We start from the raw sequence: 20,216 nt of genomic DNA on the forward strand, positions 1-20,216 counted from the left end.
TAACATAAAAAGATCGCTGCCTAAATGTCACATGAAGCGGATATAGTGTTGTTTAGCGGGTCTAGAAATGTTTAATGCTGGACCACAGTTCCCAGCATGCTCAGCATGAGTCAAATGTACATGTAGTCCAGCAACATGGATGGACGGTGTATGACCAATCTGAAGGTTCTATGGACCATCTATCCATAATACAAGTTATGTTCTGCAATTGTATAGGCCAAGACCAAGAAGTCCATCTTCCACTGCATGGATGGAGAAGAAATTATACCGGCTCTGGGAATTAATGATGGGTTCAACTCGGGAAGGGCAACTTTGTAGTTCATTATCTGGAGATTGCCCAACACTGGGTTGAAGGAATTGTCTTCTTCAGATCGTCCCTCGTTCCATTGCATTCCCTTCCACCATGTAACCAAGTGAGGAACGATCTGAAGAAGACAATCCCTACAACCCAGAGCTTGGTTCAACGGGAAGAGGGAATGATCTGTCCCTTTAAAGGGGTACTCCCGTAGCATTAAAGTGCACCTAATTTTTGAGATATAATTATAGTTCCGTTTATTTTGGGGCTTCTTTATCAACACAGGTGCTAAACTGCAGTTATCAATGACAACCAATAACACTGCCTCCTGATGTCCCATCACATGACCCATTATAATAAACAAACTACCCGCTATTAGAAGTCACCTCAGAGTTTTGCAATCCGTCCCAGTGACTTATATTGTTATATAGCCATAGAACTCCTCCTCTGTGACATAAAATCCTTATATATGGAAACAGGAGGTACATTGTCACTTATATAAATGCTTTAGGCAAAGTGCTGTATACACAGTATCTGGGATACACATGTAAAGGGCACAACAACATCTCACTATATACAAGTTATATATAGATTGATGGGTGGGGGGTAAAAACACTGAGCTGATCAGAATACGAGTTGTTGTAGTGCAGGGGGGCTTCACTATAATGACCCCCCCCTTGACCTAAAACTTAGGGACAACCCGCCCAACTAGAGTCTCTGACCCTATTGTTGACAGACAATCTTCAACAACCTTGCAGAGAATTGTAGTTCCACCGGAGACCTTACTCCAAGGCCACCCCAAGCAGAGAACTGTACAGAAACAGAAAAAAAAAAAGACCATTGGGGCAGAGACACGATCAGATTCGGGAGATTTAGTCGCCTGGCGATAAATCGACTCTTCTTCGGGGCGACTAATCTCCCCTTACTGCCTCCCGCCAGCTAGAATGTAAATCGATGGCGGGAAGACGAAGAAGAGGAGATTTGTTGATGGGCGACTAATCTCCATGAATGTGAGCGTGTGTCTCTGCCCTTAAAATACGGTAAAATAAAACTATCCCTCCTGTATAGGGAACGTATAACAATGGCTGCCATGAAACATCGGCCAAGAGTAAACTGGTACCGAGGTGAAATGTACGGACAGGGACGTATGAAGAATTCTCTGTGTTTGGAGGACAAAGGGGTGTCTTTAGCGCAAAGTAAAGCAAATAGGGGGCAACCGGAGAGAATTCCTTGTTCTGCCGATGGAAGGGGGATCCGGTCAAGCAGAGGAGATCAACCACAGTTGCTAAGCAACTAAATCCTGCCGGAGACTGGCAGCCGCTTTGCACAAATATCCATCAATTTCGAGCATTCCTCTGGACGTCATAAAAATTCTCCAACATGCCCCCCCCACCCCTTTACCTCCAGCCTCTGCCGAAAAAAACACTAGAGATTACAAAATAATAACATTATACATTTTTTCCTTAAAAAATGGGTGGTGCGCTAGGAATGTGTGCAAATAAAACATTACAAAGAAGGAAATGAAAAAGATCTCGAACAGGATCACTATTTGGCGTGTCGCTATAACACACGCAAGTGGAAGTGATAACAAGTAGCCCTTCTTACTCATTCCTGTCCCGCCAAACAATGGAGTCCCGCCTAGGCGTATACTGAGCGGCTACTGGTGCAAGGTGCTATTAAAGGACAAGAGATGGCTTCTCCCTCTCTTACACCCCCATCTACACGTGGAGGCCGGATCCAAAGGAAGGGAGGCCTAGTCATAGATTTCACAGAGTTGTACCGAGGGGCACTTATAAGTCTTCGGTTGGCCTTTAGTTGTTGTTAGTGTTGACCCGTCCGGCAGGAAAGAGCGGAGGAGGCGGGGGAAGGTGGTGGGTAGAAGGAGGCATGCTGTGGGCCAGCGAGTGGAGAAGAGGCAAAGCCATTGAGTGATGTTGGAAGGTGGGGGAGAGACCAGGGCTGGTCTGGCCAGGGGGTGAATTGCCGCTCTGGGAGGAGGCGGAGAGGCTGGGGGCAGTGCCAGGGCTGCAGGGAGTCAGAGGATTTCCACCCTGGAAGCACTTTTCCCTGTGGGCTTTCAACATGTTGGAGAAACGGAATCTCTGGCCACACACGTTACAGGGGTAGGGCTTCTCTCCGGTGTGCGTCCGACGGTGCCGCTTCATGTTGGGTCGGCTGGTGAAGCTCTTGCCGCAGATCTCACAGATAAACGGTTTCTCTCCTGCAAGAACACAAAAGAATAGGGATGGGGCAGAGAGCGGTCACTGGCGAGACGTGCACATCACTGATCACATACAGTACGTATATAATATATATCTCAACCACTGGCCCAGTCTGGGGCATGCTGGGAAATCTGGTATGGCATCTTCCTGTAGGAAGTCATGAGTATTTGTATATATCAATACTGAGTGAGCCCCCTCCCCCCTTATGGACTGTTCCACTCATTATTGCACCGACACTCTCATTCAGGAAATGGAGATTTGTATAATAATGAGCCAGAAAGAGGATCGGACTAGTGTCCCACAAGCTGTTAGACTAGAACTGATTTTTGCCCCTATATTACACACAATTTAAAGGGTTAAAGGGGGTTCTTCACCATTAAACTGTTTAGTATGATATAGAGAGTGATATTCTGAGACAATTTGCAATTGCTTTTCATTTTTCATTATTTGTGGTTTTTGAGTTATTTCATTTTTTATTTCAGCAGCTCTCCAGTTTGCAATGTCAGCAATCTGGTTGCTAGGGTCCAAATTTCCCTAGCAACCATGCATTGATTTGAATAAGAGACTGGAATATGAATAGGAGAGACCTGAATAGAAAGACGAGTAATAAAAAGTAGCAATAACAACACATTTGTAGCCTTACAGAGCATTTGTTTTATAGATGGGGTCAGCGACCCCCATTTGCAAGCTGGAAAAAGTGAAAACGCAGCAAATAATTCACAAAAATGAAGGCCAATTAAAAAGTTGTTTATAACGAGCCATTAAATAACCTACTAAACGTTAACATGAATGGTTTAAGGGCCCCTATAATACAAATGGTTAATACACTTGGGAAGAAATCTGGGTCTATTTCCATTACAGCCTCACTAGGAATCCCTGGCAATTAAACCCAACCTTCTTTTGTACTTCCTGCTCCTGGGCTGTTCTCTTTCCCAGGAAAAAGGGGGCAGGGCTTGGACTGATCCAAAAAGATCAACTCTGTATTAAAAAGACCCACCCAGATTCTTAGTTGGTATCAAAGCCCACGACCCTGCCTGACAGTGTGAAAGAGAGCAGCCCATGAGGGGGAAGTACAGACAATCAGAAATAAAATAATGGCTAAATATTGGGTGCAGGCGAGTTTCCAAGCGGGACCAATGCAAATGGGCCCGAGTTTTCCCTTAAAGGATAAGTAAACCTTAAAAATAAGTCAATATAAAATTGATGAGGGGGCTATTCTTAGCACTTTTGTCATTTACATTCATTATTTATTTTCTATACATGTGCTGTAAATATGAATGAATTATGTCACAACAGCGCCACCTGCTGGTCAGTTTCCCACCAGTCTGACCACCAAGTAGTCAAGGAAGTTGTCAGGAGAAAGAAAGAGGCTGCTCTGATGTTCTTCTGCTTAGGAAAGCAATTAGAAACCTTTCTCAAATCTTTCCTAAGCAGAAGAACACCAGAACAGCCTCTTTCTTTCTCCTGACAACTTCCTTGACTACTTGGTGGTCAGACTGGTGGGAAACTGACCAGCAGGTGGCGCTGTTGTAACAAAATCCATTTACATTAAAGGATAAGTAAACCTTTAAAATAAGTGAATGTAAAACTGATGAGGGGGCTATTCTAAGCACTTTTGCAATGTACATTCATTATTTATGTATTTTTAATTCCAAGATATTTAGGGGTACATGTACTAGGGATGCACTGAATCGGCTATTTTGTATTCAGCCGAACCCCCGAATCCTTCGTGAAAGATTCAGCCGAATACTGAACTTGCATATGCAAATAAGGGGTGGGAAAGGGAACATTTTTTTTTTTTACTTCCTTGTTTTTTGACAAAGTCACACAATTTCCCTCCCCACCCCTAATTTGCATATGCAAATTCAGATTTGGTTCAACCGCGCAGAAGGATTCAGCTGAATCCTGCTGAAAAAAGCAGAATCTCCTGCATCTCTAACATATACTGTTAATGTGAATGAATTTTGTTACAACATCGCCACCTGCTGGTCAGTTTCCCACCAGTCTGACCAGCAAGTAGTCAAGGAAGTTGTCAGGAGAAAGAAAGAGGCTGCTCTGATGTTCTTCTGCTTAGGAAAGATTTGAGAAGAGTTTCTAATTGTTTTCCTAAGCAGAAGAACATCAGAGCAGCCTCTTTCTTTCTCCTGACAACTTCCTTGACTACTTGCTGGTCAGACTGGTGGGAAACTGACCAGCAGGTGGCGCTGTTGTAACAAAATTCATTCACATTAACAGCACATGTATCCCTTAATATCTTGGAATTAAAAAAAATAAATAAATAATGAATGTACATTACAAAAGTGCTTAGAATAACACTCATCAATTTTACATTCACTTATTTTTAACGTTTACTTATGGGTTGAAAATGTAATAGCGCTATTGCTATTGAAATGTACTAAATGTAGGCATACGTAAACGAAAAAACAAGACCTCAACTATGTATAATGTTGCTCTGACATCAGGGTGTTATGTGGCAACGTGTGATTGGTTTTAAACTATGAAGGGATCTTCTTGGGTTAAAATTCTGTGTTTAAATTGAACATTGTTAATGCCTATGAATAAGTACCAGTGGGTATGAAACGCGTAAGGCGGAACACCAATTGGTCTGTATGCCTGTTCTTTTAATTCTATGTCAAATAAAGATTAACTTTATTATAGAGTTTTTGGGATCTATGTTTGTGTCTAATTACTTATAGGTTGTCCACCTTTAAATTAACCTTTAGTATGATGTAGAGAGGGATATTCTGAGACAATTTGCAATTGGTTTTCATTTTTTATTACTGGTTGTTTTTGAGTTATTTAGCTTTTTATTCAGCAGCTCTCCAGTTTGTAATTTCAGGAATCTGGTTGTTAGTAGGGATGCACTGAATCCAGGAATTGGTTCGGGATTCAGACAGAATTCGGCCTTTTTCAGCAGGATTTGAATTTGGCCAAATCAGTCTGCCCAGCTGAACCTAATTTGCATATGCAAATTAGGGATGGGAAATCACGTGACTTTTTTTTCACAAAACAAGGAAGTGAAAAAATGTTTTCCCCTTCCCACCTCTAATTTGCATATGCAAATTAGGATTCGCTTTGGTATTCAGCCGAATCTTTCGCAATAAGTGGATTTGGTGCATCCCCAGTTGCTAGGGTGCAAATTCCCCAAATTCCCCTAGCAACCATGCACTGATTTGAATATGAATAGGAGAGACCTGAATAGAAAGATGAATAAAAAGTAACAATAACAATACATTTGTAGCCTTACAGAGCATTTGCTTTTAGATGGGGTCAGTGACCCCCCATTTGAAAGCTGGAAAGAGCCAGAAAAAGAAGGCAAATAATTCAAAAAACTATAAAAAAAATAAACAATGAAGACCAATTGAAAAGTTGCTTAGAATTAGCCATCCTATAACATACTAACAGTGAACTTAAAGGTGACCCACCCATTGAAGGGATTGTAGGAATGATATGTGGACAGGGAATGATTGAGCTAGGGACAATGTGGAGGGTGGGGTATAAACAATTAAATGATTGTCCTTACTTTCCTTACCGGTATGGGTCTTCATGTGTTCGTCAAAATACTGCTTCATATTGAAGTCCTTGCCGCACCACTGACACATGAACTGCTTGTGGCCGATGTGGATGCTCATGTGGGAGCGCAGCTGATACTTGTACTGGAAGCGCTCGTGGCAGTTCTGCGGGAGGAACAAGGACAAGACTTCGGGTCACACCGGAAAGCTTTGTGGCAGCAGCAAGCCTATATAACACGGAATAGCTGAAATAAAAGGATCTCACCTCACACTTGAAGGGTTTCTCCCCGGAGTGCTGGAGGGAGTGGACCTTGAGCGACATGCTGCGCTTGAACGACTTGCCGCAGGTCTCGCAGGTGAAAGGCATATCCTTAGTGTGCGCTGCCGGGGGAGAACACAAACAGTTACCCTCTTACCTTGAGAATCTAATTGCTGAAAGTCTGTCTGTTTATATCCTCTGAACTGCTGTTCTGACTTCTGAAAATGTAGCAGAGGCAAACATTTATGTCTGTGTTTACATCCCTTTAAAGGATAAGTAAACCTTTTAAATAAGCGTGTATAACATTGATGAGGCTGCTATTCTAAGCACTTTTGTCATTTACATTCACTATTTATTTTCTTTTGATTCCAAGATATAATGGGATACACGTGCAGTTATACATATATGCCCAACTGTAGGGATGCACCGAATCCAGGATTCGGCCTTTTTCAGCAAGATTCGTATTCGGCCGAATCCTTCTGCACCGGCCGAAATGAACCCGAATCTTAATTTGCATATGCTAATTAAGGTCGAGGGAAATCGCGTGAATTTTTGTCACAAAACAAGGAAGTAATACGTGTTTTCCCCTTCCCACCCCTAATTTGCATATGTAAATTCGGATTCGGACTAATCTTTCGGGAAGGATTCGGGGGTTTGGCCGAATCCATACTAGTGGATTGGGTGCATCCCTACCCAACAGCGCCACCTGCTGGTTGTCAAGAGAAAGAAAGAGGCTGCTCTGATGTTCTGCTTAGAAAAAAAATGTAGGGATGCACCAAATCTTAATTTGCACATGCAAATTAGGGGCAGGGAGGGAAATCACTTGACTTTTTGGCACAAAACAAGCAAGTAAAAAATGGTTTCCCCTTCCCACCCCTAATTTGTATATGCAAATTAGCATTTAGTTCGGTATTCGGACAAATCTTTCGTGAAGGATTCGGGGGTTCGGCCCTAAAAAAAAAAAATTAGAAACCTCACATAACTTTTCTCACATCTTTCCTAAGCAGAAGAACATCAGAGCAGCCTCTTTCTTTCTCCTGACAACTTCCTTGACTACTTGGTGGTCAGACTGGTGGGAAACTGACCAGCAGGTGGCGCTGTTGTAACAAAATTCATTCATATTAACAGTACGCGTATCCCTTAATATCTTGGAATCAAAAGAAAATAAATAATGAATGTAAATTAGAAAAGTGTTTAGAACAGCACCCTCGTCAGTTTTACATTCACGTATTTTAAAGGTTTACTTATCCTTTAAATTCACAAGAAAGTGGCCTGCAGAGTCCCGTCTCCAGCTGCCAGCTATCTGTAAAACTGCCCGGCACTAGCCCCCCCACTGAGGTGCCACGCACCAACAAGGTGTTTTCGGACGTGGGCCATGGTGTAGAACTTCTTCTCGCAGATATCACAGGAGAACTTCTTCTCTGCGTAGCCGTGTACTATCTTGTTGTGCTCGTGCAGCGACCACAGCTTCTTAAAGGTCTTCCCGCATGTTATGCACTGAAAGGAAAGCAGAAACGGGATTGGTCAGTACCGGAAAACAGCGCCACATCTTGTGTTTTAAAGGAATAGTTCAGTGTGAAAATAAAAACTGTGTAAATAGACAGGCTGTGCAAAATAAAAAATGTTTCTAATATAGTTAGTTAGCCAAAAATGTAATGTATAAAGGCTGGAGTGACTGGATGTCTAATAAAACAGCCAGAATCCAACTTCCTGCTTTTCAGCTCTCTAACTCTGAGTTAGTCAGTGACTTGAAGGGGGGCCACATGGTACATTTCTGTTCAGTGAGTTTGTAATTGATCCTCAGCATTCAGCTCAGATTCAAAAGCAACAGATATGACCCATGTGGCCCCCCCTCAAGTCTCTGATTGGTTACTGCCTGGTAACCAGGGTAACCAGTCAGTGTAAACCAAGAGAGCTGAAAAGCAGGAAGTAGTGTCCTGACTGACTTGTTATACTTCAAATCACTCCAGCCTTTATACATTACATTTTTGGCTAACTATATTAGAAACATTTTTTATTTTGCACAGCCTATCTATATACACAGTTTTTATTTTTACACTGAACAATTCCTTTAAGTTTATTGCTGCAATTCCCTCCTCCACCACTGGGTGGCTCTTTAATTCTTAAATATTAGATGCATGACAGTGACAGGTGACAGTTGCTGCAGAATGACAATGGGCTGTCCTATGGTATAAATGTGCCGACAGATTCTGAAGCGTTACAGCATGCTGGCGTTCTACTCGATGCTTCAGGCTGAGGAGTCCGGGGGTGCTGAGGTGAACGTCACTGGTGGAGATAATGACCTTCACAGTTCCCAAGTGGATAACGAACAGCAAAACAAACCGGAGTAGGAATGTGGCACTAAATCACTATGTACTGCTGATATGTAATAACAAGCATTTCCTCATCTGGGGCCTTTCCCAATATATATCACACTTTCCTGTTCCTGCTGAATTGTGCTTAGTACAGGGAATACCTATGCTGCCATAGTTTTATGGGATCTCTCTGTACAGACTATGAGCAAACTTAGGGGACTGTTCCTGCTGAATTGTGCTTAGTACAGGGAATACCTATGCTGCCATAGTTTTATGGGATCTCTCTGTACAGACTATGAGCAAATTTAGGGGGCTGTTCCTGCTGAATTGTGCTTAGTACAGGGAATACCTATGCTGCCATAGTTTTATGGGATCTCTCTGTACAGACTATGAGCAAATTTAGGGGGCTGTTCCTGCTGAATTGTGCTAAGTACAGGGGAATACTCGTGTCTGGTATCATTGCAAAATTAGATCGAAATCAGCTAAACCATTTCTACTTTACAATCCCTCTTACCTTATCCTGTATATATGAATGACAGCACCTGACACTCAAGGGCCACAATGGGCCCCATTCACCACCAACGAATACAAATACCTTGCTTAGCCCTTCCCATCCATCACTAATCTACTGCAGCTTCCGCTCATGTCCTTGCAACAATGGTAGCTGGGGGGCTCCAGAGAAATGATCTACATGGAGTTTACCCACAGCCTCCGTTATAATGCCCCGACCCCCGGTAAAACACCCCGGCCCCCCTTTAGAACGCCCCGGCCCCCTTTAAGAACGCCCCGGCTCCCCTTTAGAACGCCCCGGCCCCCCTTTAGAACTCCCCGGCCCCCCTTTAGAACGCCCCGGCCCCCCCTTTAGAACGCCCCGGCCCCCTTTAGAACGCCCCGGCCCCCTTTAGAACGCCCCGGCCCCCTTTAGAACGCCCCGGCCCCCTTTGGAATGCCCGGGCCCCCTTTAAAACGCCCCAGCAACAAGGGAGATCGGGCAGAAAATGTCAGTGGCACAGAGACTGCACAACAAGCTGGCCATTCACAGGGATCACTTCTGTCAGCTGATTTGTTCTTTGTTACCATAGATACAAGGTCTGGATACAAGGTCTGCTACCAGGATTCTATGGTTACCAGTCACTGCCCTTGCACAGTCACAATAATGAAGCACATGGTTGTTTGCTGGGCAAAATCTCATATAATCTAAGCTTAAACATCAAAAGTGGACACAATCCTTAATTATAAGGGTCAGCAATGGGTCCCCAGGGTGCCTACCTGAATGTTCTTTTCACAGTCTGTCTGGTGATGCAGCATCAATTCACTCTCCAGCAGGAACCGTTTGCCACATTTATCACAGATCCTCATGCGACTGTGGGTGACGTTCATGTGCTTTTCCAGGTACCACCTATTGTTAAACACTCGAGGGCACTTCTTACATGGGAAGTTTTGCTTCTCCTCAAATTGGCCTTTTTGGCCCACCCCATCCTGTCCTCCTTTCTTTTTCCTCCTTCCACTGCCTCCTGCTCCTATCTGGTTTTGAGTTCCTTTAGAACCTTTAGTCAGCTTGGTGGACTTGTCCTCACTTGGTGATGGACTTTCCTCCTCTGCGGAGTTCTCATCCTTGGCCATCTCATCGTTGTCCTTGTCCTCCTCCCGTGACTCCTCATTGTCCTCATCACTTTGCATGCCTTCGTCTTCATCATCCTCCAACATGTCTAAAAAGTCATCCTCTTCTTCGAGCCCACCTTCCTCCTCCTCATTCTCATCATCTCCATCTTCCTCCGAGCCTCGGTCATCCCCATCCGATCGATCTAAGACTGTTACTGGATCTGAGGAACCTTTTCCTTCTGTCCCCTTGGAGACATTTAGTGTCTGGTTATTTAAATTGACCTCTACAATTATCTGCTCTCTGTTGAAGGACTCTTGGCTTTCAATGTCCTCTTCGGAGTCACCTCCTTCAATTTTACAAACCCTCTGACCACTCCTTGCCTCGTCTTTGAAATACTGCTTGGATGACGACGTGTTGGGAAGATGCCCTTTAGTCACACTGTCCTCTACTCTGACCGAGTAAGGGTCATTCCCTTCCCGTGCATAAATTTTAGTCTGAGGTGCATCAACCTCTTGCTTGATCTCCCGATAAAACTGTGGCGGCATTACGGCAGGAGTATCATTCCTAGTGCCCTCTGCATCTAGAATATCGTTGGCCATAGCCAGGTTCAAAGACCTGCTGTGGATCAGCTCCTGACATGATGTCACAATCTCATTCATTTGCAAGACTGCGGCCGCATTGAGGACATCCTGCACGTTGCAGCCGTTGACCAACAGCTTGGAGGTGTAGATGAAGTTAAGGATCTGCTGGAAGCCTCGAGACGTCAAGGCTTCCAAGGACAGTTCCACTCTTTGGAGTTGCTTGTTCTGGGTGAAGAGCGAATGAAAGAACTGACTGTAGGCAGCAAGGACCCCTTTGTGAGCAGGGAACGTGCTCTTCTGCTGAACCAGTACAATGTCCACATCACAGAGGTCAGGCTGAAACAGGCGCTGCTCGTTGAGTCTGTCCATGAGACAAGTGAAGTGGAGAGCAACATCTTCCACTAGAGAATACTCCGTGGAAGGGTAGTCTGTTGTCTTCTCAACTATCAACTGTAGAAGAGACAAAAGATCATTAAAGCACATATCAACAGTTATTTGAATTACTTTCTGATTAACTCCTTCCCCAATAAAAATTTGAGAATAGACCAAATGACTTGAAGGTGAACATATAACCCCCAGTGTAAATAGTAAGAATTCTAAGTCACCAAACAACTCCATAACTATATAAAGCCACAAGGCTGCAAAATCAGTCATACAGTTCCAGAACACTTTGCATGTCTTATATAGTACTATAGTTGCCCCTACTGTAAATGATAAGGATATTAGAAGTCACTGTGGGGTTCTATGACCATATAAAGGCACAAGGCTGCAGGCTGAGTTATACAGGGAACTCTGAGTATCACTCATGTATTATAAGGGATAATGTACCCCCTACTGTAAATGATAAGGATATTAGAAGTCACTGAGGGGTTGTTCTGTGACCATATAAAGACACAAGGTTGCAGGCTGAGTTATACAGGGAACTCTGAGTATCACTCATGTATTATAAGGGATAATGTACCCCCTACTGTAAATGATAAGGATATTAGAAGTCACTGTGGGGTTCTGTGACCATATAAAGACACAAGGCTGCAGGCTGAGTTATACAGGGAACTCTGAGTATCACTCATGTATTATAAGGGATAATGTACCCCCTACTGTAAATGATAAGGATATTAGAAGTCACTGTGGGGTTCTATGACCATATAAAGGCACAAGGCTGCAGGCTGAGTTATACAAGGAACTCTGAGTATCACTCATGTATTATAAGTGATAATGTACCCCCTACTGTAAATGATAAGGATATTAGAAGTCACTGAGGGGTTGTTCTGTGACCATATAAAGACACAAGGTTGCAGGCTGAGTTATACAGGGAACACTGAGTATCACTCATGTATTATAAGGGATAATGTACCCCCTACTGTATGTATATATATATATATATAGGAAAATAAATGGGCAATTAAAAAGTTGCTTACAATTAGCCATTCTATAACATACTAAGTGAACTGCCCCTTTAAGTTCACCTTTAACCAAGGCTGCAAACGTATTAGAAATAATATATATAATAAAGTTGAAGTGTCTCTGCTTCCAGTCCCTGTGTCCGTGGGATTGCGCTACTGCGCATGTGCCCCACAGACCGTCGCGCCCGTTAATTTAACGGGCTTAATGTCTAGTTCTATATATTAATATATATTCATCGACACACTGCAAGTCAAGTCATGGGCCAGAGGAAAAAGGAGGTGGCCGACAGGAAGTGGCTAGTAGGACAGAATCTGAGAATGACCTGCAGGCCAAGCCACTCAGCAGAGAAATAAACAGAAAGGGTCAGTTTGGGTCACTGAGATTTCTGCACATTTGGGAACATGATTGGTGGGAGGATGAGCGACAGAATTCACATCTCAAAACTGAGAAGCTCCACCCAAAAACATTTGTTTTTTTCCCCCACCATTGTACATGAATTGTGATTGAAATCAATCTCTGCCTGGCTGTTCAGAATCCCTGCACTGCTGGTTCTGACTCCTTGTACAATGTACCATGAAGCGGACATGGAAGAGAAATGACATCGTGTTGTTTCAAGAGTCAGAACCCGAGGGGCAGACAGTGCTTTCAATTGCAATGACACTTGCACCTAAGTATAAACCATGTAAGAATAAGGAAGGGAGATAGATAGATAGATACACATACATACACACACACAGTATATAGTGGGATAATATATTATTTATAATAAATTATATTAAAGGGGTTCTTCACCTTTAAATTAACTGTGATATTCTGAGACAATTTGCAATTGGTTTTCATTTTTTATTTGTTGTTTTCGAGCTTTTTATTCAGCAGCTCTCCAGTTTGCAATTTCAGCAATGTGGTTGCTAGGGTCCAGATTACCATAGCAACCATGCACTGATTTGAATAAGAGACTGGAATATGAATGGGAGAGGCCTGAATAGAAAGAGTAATAAAAAGTAGCAATAACAATAAAACCTGTAGCCATAGGGCAATGGCCGATGGGGAGATTGGTCGCCCTCCGATTTATGCACAACTGCGAGGAAACAAATATCCTGAGAACGCATCTCCATTACTGAAATCGCTGGCAGTAAAACAAAAATATAGCAAAGCCGACGAAAGTTGCCTCTGGCTGACAAATCTCCCATTCGGCCGGTGCCCTTACGGAGCATTTGTTTTTAGATGGGGTCAGTGACCCCCCCCATTTGAAAGCTGGAAAGAGCTTCCCTGCATGGAGCCAGTCTCTATCGCTCTCAAGAATTTGGCCACTGGCAATGGTTTCCTATCAGCCCCCTCACCTGGAAAGCACCGGGCATTCAGTGTTATCAGGTTCTGGAGGATAACAGCAGGGATCCACTAACTGCCTCCTGGCTGATGCCAAAACAACTGTCATTTATCTGTATGGGAACATTACAGCTTTTAAGAGGTAGGTGGCGCCATGTCTATAAAAAGCTGCCGAGCTCTAATCACTCCCTGCCCTGAGACATTTAGTATCGGCAGCTTTACACCTTACAACTGCCAGATATTGTCCCAGGTGAGTAACCAGGGCTGGGGAGAGTAGCACTACACCAGTCATTAACCCTTTAAAGTGGTCAAGACTTGATTGTAAGCTCTGCCCGAGATAGGACAAAGTTCACGCTGGAGAAGAGGCGCTTAAGGGGAGATATGATAACTATGTATAAATATATAAGGGGATCATATAATAATCTCTCTAATGATTTATTTACCAGTAGGTCTTTCCAGCTGACACAAGGTCACCCATTCCGATTAGAAGAAAAGAGGTTCCGCCTAAATATTGGGAAGGGGTTTGTTCCAGTGAGAGCTGTGAAGATGTGGAATTGTCTCCCTGAATCAGTGGTACAGGCTGATACATTAGATAGGTATAAGAAGGGGTTGGATGGTGTTTAGCAAGTGAGGGAATACAGGGATATGGGAGATAGCTCATAGTACAAGTTGATCCAGGGACTGGTCCCATTGCCATTTTGGATTCAGGAAGGAATTTCTCCCCCTCTGAGGCAAATTGGAGAGGCTTCAGATGGTTTTTTTTTGCCTTCCTCTGGATCAACTGGCAGTTAGGCAGGTTATATACAGACTTAAAGGAGAATTCAAACCTGTAGAAAAAAAAACCTGTACCCCCCCCCCACCCCACGTAGACCCGTGTGTCTTCTTCTGGCAGTTTCGAATCTGCTGTTGCACAAACCGGCAAACTGCTCTAACTGCGCATGCACCAACATAGCGATCTCCCAGTCAGCTTACCAAGGACGCGGAAGATGGATGCCGTGAACTCGGATGCCAGAATCTGCGCCGAGGGTTAAGTATAAAATATGGGGCATTTTTTCTCCGGGAGGGGGGGTCTATGTGGTGTGGGGGGTACGGGTTTTTTTTCTACAGGGTTGAATTCTCCTTGAAGGACGTGTGTCTTTTTTCAACCTAAGTTACTAATGCTGCTATGTTACTAATGCTCCTATGTTACTAATGCTCCTATGTTACTAATGCTGCTATGTTACTAATGCGCCTATGTTACTAATGCGCCTATGTTACTAATGCGCCTATGTTACTAATGCGCCTATGTTACTAATGCGCCTATGTTACTAATGCGCCTATGTTACTAATGCGCCTATGTTACTAATGCGCCTATGTTACTAATGCTCCTATGTTACTAATGCTCCTATGTTACTAATGCGCCTATGTTACTAATGCGCCTATGTTACTAATGCGCCTATGTTACTAATGCTCCTATGTTACTAATGCTCCTATGTTACTAATGCGCCTATGTTACTAATGCGCCTATGTTACTAATGCTCCTATGTCAGGCATGTCCAAAGTGCGGCCCGTTTTCAAATTTACACAGCTCTCCGCCTCCATCATGAAATTAATAATAATAATAATGAGGCCCCCCAGCACAGTGCGATCAGGAATCACGTAGCCGTAATATTTGGGCACATTAGTGAAGTGATCTGCCACTTGGTCTATACGGCTGCCTGTGCTGAAGGGGTTAGTAATAGACACGTATGCAAGAGCGGTGCGTCACTATGTGCCAGTACGTGTCTATTACTAACCCCTTCAGCACAGGCAGCCGTATAGACCAAGTGGCAGATCACTTCACTAATTTGCCCAAATATTACGGCTATGATTACTCAATTCCTCTAATTTAATGTTAATGGTTCAAAGAATGTCGGGCTGAATGGTCGGCCCCCACACATTTTCACCTCACCAAATCTGGATCTTCTTGCAAAAGTCCCAATGCCAATACCAATGCTCCTATGCTACTGTGTTGTTAATGCTCCTGTTTCTAATGCAATTCTACTAATGCTACTATGGTCCTAGGTTACTAATGCTCCTATGTTATCAATGCTCCTATATTGCTACCAGGTTACTAATGCTACTTTGCTACTAATGCTCCTACATTGCTACTAGGTTACTAATGCTACTTTGCTACTAGGTTAATAATGATCCTATATTGCTACTAATGCTACCAGGTTACAAATGCTCCTACATTGCTACTAAGTTACTAATGCTACTAGGTTACTAATGCTACTAGGTTACTTATGCTCCTTTGCTACTAATGCTTCTACATTGCTACTAGGTTACTAATGCTACTTTGCTACTAGGTTAATAATGCTCCTATATTGCTACTAGGTTACTAATGCTACTTTGCTACTAATGCTACCAGGTTACTAATGCTCCTACATTGCTACTAGGTTACTAATGCTCCTAGGTTACTAATGCTCCTAGGTTACTAATGCTCCTAGGTTACTAATGCTCCTAGATTACTAATGCTCCTAGATTACTAATGCTCATACACTGTACAAATAAAGGCAAGTGCATAGGTGGCCAGACAGTTGCCCGTGTGCCATTACATAAGGATACAAAATCCTGTGAGTGCCCTTGAATGTTATGGCGGCTTATGCTCAAGCTACAGACGGAAAGAAAGTGAAGGTGGGGGACACAAAAAGAGCAAACTTTCCCCCAATTGTCAGGAGCAGAAAGATAAATAACCTTGCAGACATCATCATGGGGCCCCAGGGAACCCAAACTGTCCCCATCTGCGGCTCACACATAAATAGGCCTATATGGAATTAAATACCCACAATGTAGTTTATCATATTTGTATGCGTGCGTGTGTGCGTGTGCGTATATATAAAATAATAGGAACACACACAGAAAAAGTATTTCCCAATCGCCTCTCTGGTACAGGTATTGGACCTGTTATCCAGAATGCTCGGGACCTGGGGTTTTCCAGATAAGGGATCTTTCCATAATTTGCATCTCCATACCTGAAGTCTACTTGAAAACCATGTAAACATTAAATAAACCCAATAGGCTGGTTTTGCTTCCAATAAGGATTAGTTATATCTTAGTTGGGATCAAGTACAAGCTACTGTTTTATTATTACACAGAAAAATGAATCATTTTCAAAAATTTTAATTATTTGGATAAAATTGAGTCTATGGGAGACAGCCTTTCTGTAATTCGGGCGACGTGTTTCCGGATGACGGATCCTATACCTGTAATGTGATGGTGACAGTGCTATCCCTTTAACTGTTGTACATCAGGAAGTCAGAGACAGCTGGAGGGCCATTATTAGAGCAAGTCGTTAGAGCAAGCCCAGCAGACAGGGAGACAATAATTATCATGGGAACTTATGTTGCTAATGATACAGACATGCTATATATTCACTCATGTCATATACAGGGAGCCTGGATTTCCTGCAATGATTGATGTCACAATGCCAACTATAGAGCGGACACGCTCACACCCCTTCAATTGCTGCTCTTACAAATGCTGCACACGTGAAAAGTTTTACATGAAAGTGAGATGATGATTTACAGGGAGGGGTGCAAGAAGCAGGTAGCAGTAACACAGGCACATGTCTCATGTACATACAAAAGAAATAACACTCTGCCCTCCAGCCACAAATACAAAACAAGATGCCAAGAACTGCTACACGGCACAGTCATATGATAACACAATGGGGGGTTGGCATGACAGGTTGCTATGCTTGGAGACAATGGTATAGAATCCCACATGCTGAGGCATCAGCACTCATTTAAAGGCAAATGGGAATGTAGAGCAATGTACAACAGGAATATACTGTGTATTATACACTCCCATGTCTCTAACAGAAGTAACACTACTATAGGGTATTATCCCTGTTTCTATGCCCACTGCACTGACACCATACCCACACATAGCAATGGCATATATCACACACATATCTATCTATCTATCAATATATATCCCTACCATAGGCACAGGCATGGCATACCCCTTCCATGGGCACAGAAGTACCATCCACCTCTCCCATGGGCACAAGTATATCATAGACTCATCTAATGGGCACAAGTATATCATATACTCATCACAAGTATATCATATACTCATCTGATGGGCACAAGTATATCATATACTCTTCTAATGGGCACAGGTATATCATATACTCTTCTAATGGGCACAGGTATATCATATACTCTTCTAATGGGCACAGGCATATCATATACTCATCTCAGGGGCAGAGGCATATCATATACTCATCTCAGGGGCAGAGGTATATCATATACTCATCTCAGGGGCAGAGGTATATCATATACTCATCTCAGGGGCAGAGGTATATCATATACTCATCTAATGGGCACAAGTATATCATATACTCATCTAATGGGCACAAGTATATCATATACTCATCTAATGGGCACAAGTATATCATATACTCATCTAATGGGCACAAGTATATCATATACTCATCTAATGGGCACAAGTATATCATATACTCAGCTAATGGGCACAGGTATATCATATACTCATCACATGGGCACAAGTATATCATATACTCATCTAATGGGCACAAGTATATCATATACTCATCTCAGGGGCAGAGGTATATCATATACTCATCTCAGGGGCAGAGGTATATCATATACTCATCTCAGGGGCACAGGTTTATGATATAGTCAGAATTAGGAGCACAGGTATATCATATACTTATCACATGGGCACAGGTATATCATATACTCATCTCAGGGGCAGAGGTATATCATATACTCATCTAATGGGCACAAGTATATCATATACTCATCTAATGGGGACAGGTATATCATATACTCATCACATGGGCACAGGTATATCATATACTCATCTAATGGGCAGAGGTATATCATATACTCATCACATGGGCAGAGGTATATCATATACTCATCACATGGGCACAGGTATATCATATACTTATCACATGGGCACAGGTATATCATATACTCATCTAATGGGCACAAGTATATCATATACTCATCTAATGGGCACAGGTATATCATATACTCATCACATGGGCAGAGGTATATCATATACTCATCACATGGGCACAGGTATATCATATACTCATCTCAGGGGCACAGGTTTATGATATAGTCAGAGTTAGGGGCACAAATAGAAATAATGAGTGTGAGGGAAGCAGAGGAGAGAGAAGACACAGACCAGGCCGCACACAACTCTACAGAAATGACAGACAGAGGGAATAAAGTAATAGTGAGCTCCCCAGTAGCCGTCACTGAAGTACAAGTCCCAGCATGCCCTGTGAGCCTGGTGTAGTTCAGCAGCAGCTGGAGGGTCGCACAGGAGTATGGGGGGTCGGCCCATTGTCCCTGAGTGGCTGCACTGGGAGGCCGGAACCTGCCAACAACAATCATGGGGTGAGAGGAATGGGGGGCTGTACCATTTTGCTGCAGTGCTGGGGGGAGGCGAGAAGTCCTGATGCTCAGGTGCCGCCACTGGGCCTTTATTCTCCATGAACACTGAGCGACTGTGCCACTCCCCCTCCTCCGCTGCTTCTTATTGTCCTACATGTCCCGCTCCTCCGCCGCATCCTCCTCCTGCTGCTGCTGCTACTGCTACTGCCAGCGCCATGTTCCATTCCCGACCGGGCGGGGGAAGAGACAGAGAGGGAGGAGTCTTTCTCAGGCTCTGTGGGTGTACTTGCTAGGGCCCGCCGCTTATTGGCTGCGCCTCATCACGTGGGGGCTGGCGCCTGGGATATCTCGCTCCGCCACTCCCCCCTTAAAGGGACAAAGTGAGGAGGCGGGGCTAGGCTTTTGGGGTTGTGCGGCGGGAGGCAGGAATGCTGGAGGAGAGGGGGGAGGAAAGGGTGTGAGTGGAGAGAGCGAACCATTGTGTGGAACCCCCCTGCAACTGATAATGGGTGCGACTAAACTCTGTTGTATAAATATATGTGTGTGTGATACTTCTCTGCACTGAGTGACCTGCCACATCCCTTCATTTGTCCTTCGCTCCCACTTCTGTCACGTCTCATATAGAATGTAAGTGACTCTACTGCAGCTTCATTCTTCTGCAACTTCCATTGTTTCCTGCTGGTTCTGCTCCCAACTTTCTTATAAACTCCCTTAGCCCCCCCGTGTCAATTCTCCCCCCCCCTCCATCCTTTCCTACTGTTATCCACCCCCTCCCCTAACATCCTAAATCCATAGTCTGTACAGAGAGATCCCATAAAACTATGGCAGCATAGGTATTCCCTGTACTAAACACAATTCAGCAGGAACAGTCCCCTAAGTTTGCTCATAGTCTGTACAGAGAGATCCCATAAAACTATGGCAGCATAGGTATTCCCCTGTACTAAGCACAATTCAGCAGGAACAGTCCCCTAAGTTTGCTCATAGTCTGTACAGAGAGATCCCATAAAACTATGGCAGCATAGGTATTCCCTGTACTAAACACAATTCAGCAGGAACAGTCCCCTAAGTTTGCTCATAGTCTGTACAGAGAGATCCCATAAAACTATGGCAGCATAGGTATTCCCCTGTACTAAGCACAATTCAGCAGGAACAGTCCCCTAAGTTTGCTCATAGTCTGTACAGAGAGATCCCATAAAACTATGGCAGCATAGGTATTCCCCTGTACTAAGCACAATTCAGCAGGAACAGTCCCCTAAGTTTGCTCATAGTCTGTACAGAGAGATCCCATAAAACTATGGCAGCA

The 20,216-nt window shown here is 43.6% G+C and overlaps 1 protein-coding gene across 2 annotated transcripts; it reads right to left on the minus strand.

Moving 5' to 3' along the window:
- Positions 1-526: 526 nt before the first annotated feature.
- zbtb47.L (zinc finger and BTB domain containing 47 L homeolog) lies at positions 527-19,197 on the minus strand. 2 transcript variants are annotated; one of them, XM_018267070.2, is made up of 6 exons: positions 18,940-19,197; positions 9,873-11,237; positions 7,638-7,785; positions 6,295-6,410; positions 6,041-6,194; positions 527-2,516 (listed from the first exon to the last, which is right to left on the minus strand). In XM_018267070.2, exons 1-6 carry the CDS (start codon positions 18,940-18,942, stop codon positions 2,107-2,109), a joined length of 2,196 nt encoding a protein of 731 aa, XP_018122559.1. In that variant the 5' UTR covers positions 18,943-19,197; the 3' UTR covers positions 527-2,106. The 2 variants fall into 2 exon arrangements, with proteins under 2 accessions (XP_018122559.1, XP_018122560.1); XM_018267071.2 differs by having other exon boundaries at positions 6,050-6,194; positions 18,940-19,196.
- Positions 19,198-20,216: the final 1,019 nt, after the last annotated feature.

This window comes from Xenopus laevis, chromosome 6L (assembly GCF_017654675.1).
Source record: "Xenopus laevis strain J_2021 chromosome 6L, Xenopus_laevis_v10.1, whole genome shotgun sequence".
Taxonomy (NCBI): domain Eukaryota; kingdom Metazoa; phylum Chordata; class Amphibia; order Anura; family Pipidae; genus Xenopus; species Xenopus laevis.